Here is a 573-nt window from a genome sequence, read left to right on the forward strand (position 1 = left end):
ATATGGGGTTATATGGGGTTATATGGGGGGATATGGGAGTTATATGGGGGTATATGGGGGGATATGGGGTTATATGGGGAGATATGGGGGGAAATGGTGTTATATGGGGGGATATGGGCTTATATGGGGGTATATGGGGTTATATGGGGGATACGGGGTTATATAGGGTCTATAGGGTCCCTATGGTTCTCTATGGGGCGCTATAGGGTGACTCCCCCCCCCCAGACCCCCACTCGTTCGATACCCCCGAGGATGTGGCCACGTCCTTTATGGCCTCACTCAGCCAGAGCGTGGAGAGAGCCGACACCGACCGCGGTATGGGGTGATATGGGGCGATATGGGGTCCCTATGTGTCCCTATGTGTCCCTATGGGTCCCTATGTGTCCCTATGGGGTCCCTATGGGGCGCTATGGGGTCCCTATTAGTCCCTATTGGCTCCTATGTGTCCCTATGGGGCGCTATGGGGTCCCTATTAGTCCCTATTGGCTCCTATGTGTCCCTATGTGTCCCTATGGGTATCTATGTGTCCCTATGTTTCCCTATGTGTCCCTATGGGTCCCTATGTGTCCCTAT

General features: G+C 53.8%; 1 protein-coding gene across 2 annotated transcripts in view; it reads left to right on the top strand.

The window, feature by feature from the left end:
- The first annotated feature begins 194 nt into the window (after positions 1–194).
- The window catches only part of LOC107307138 (complement factor B-like), a 7,385-nt gene continuing 7,006 nt past the window's right edge, over positions 195–573 (top strand). For both annotated transcript variants that reach the window (XM_015850579.1, XM_015850580.1), the window contains exon 1: positions 195–315. In XM_015850579.1, the coding sequence (XP_015706065.1) occupies positions 270–315 (46 nt within the window). In that variant the 5' untranslated portion in view covers positions 195–269. The remainder of the gene's footprint in view (positions 316–573) is intronic.

Source organism: Coturnix japonica, unplaced genomic scaffold, assembly GCF_001577835.2.
Source record: "Coturnix japonica isolate 7356 unplaced genomic scaffold, Coturnix japonica 2.1 chrUnrandom492, whole genome shotgun sequence".
NCBI lineage: Eukaryota > Metazoa > Chordata > Aves > Galliformes > Phasianidae > Coturnix > Coturnix japonica.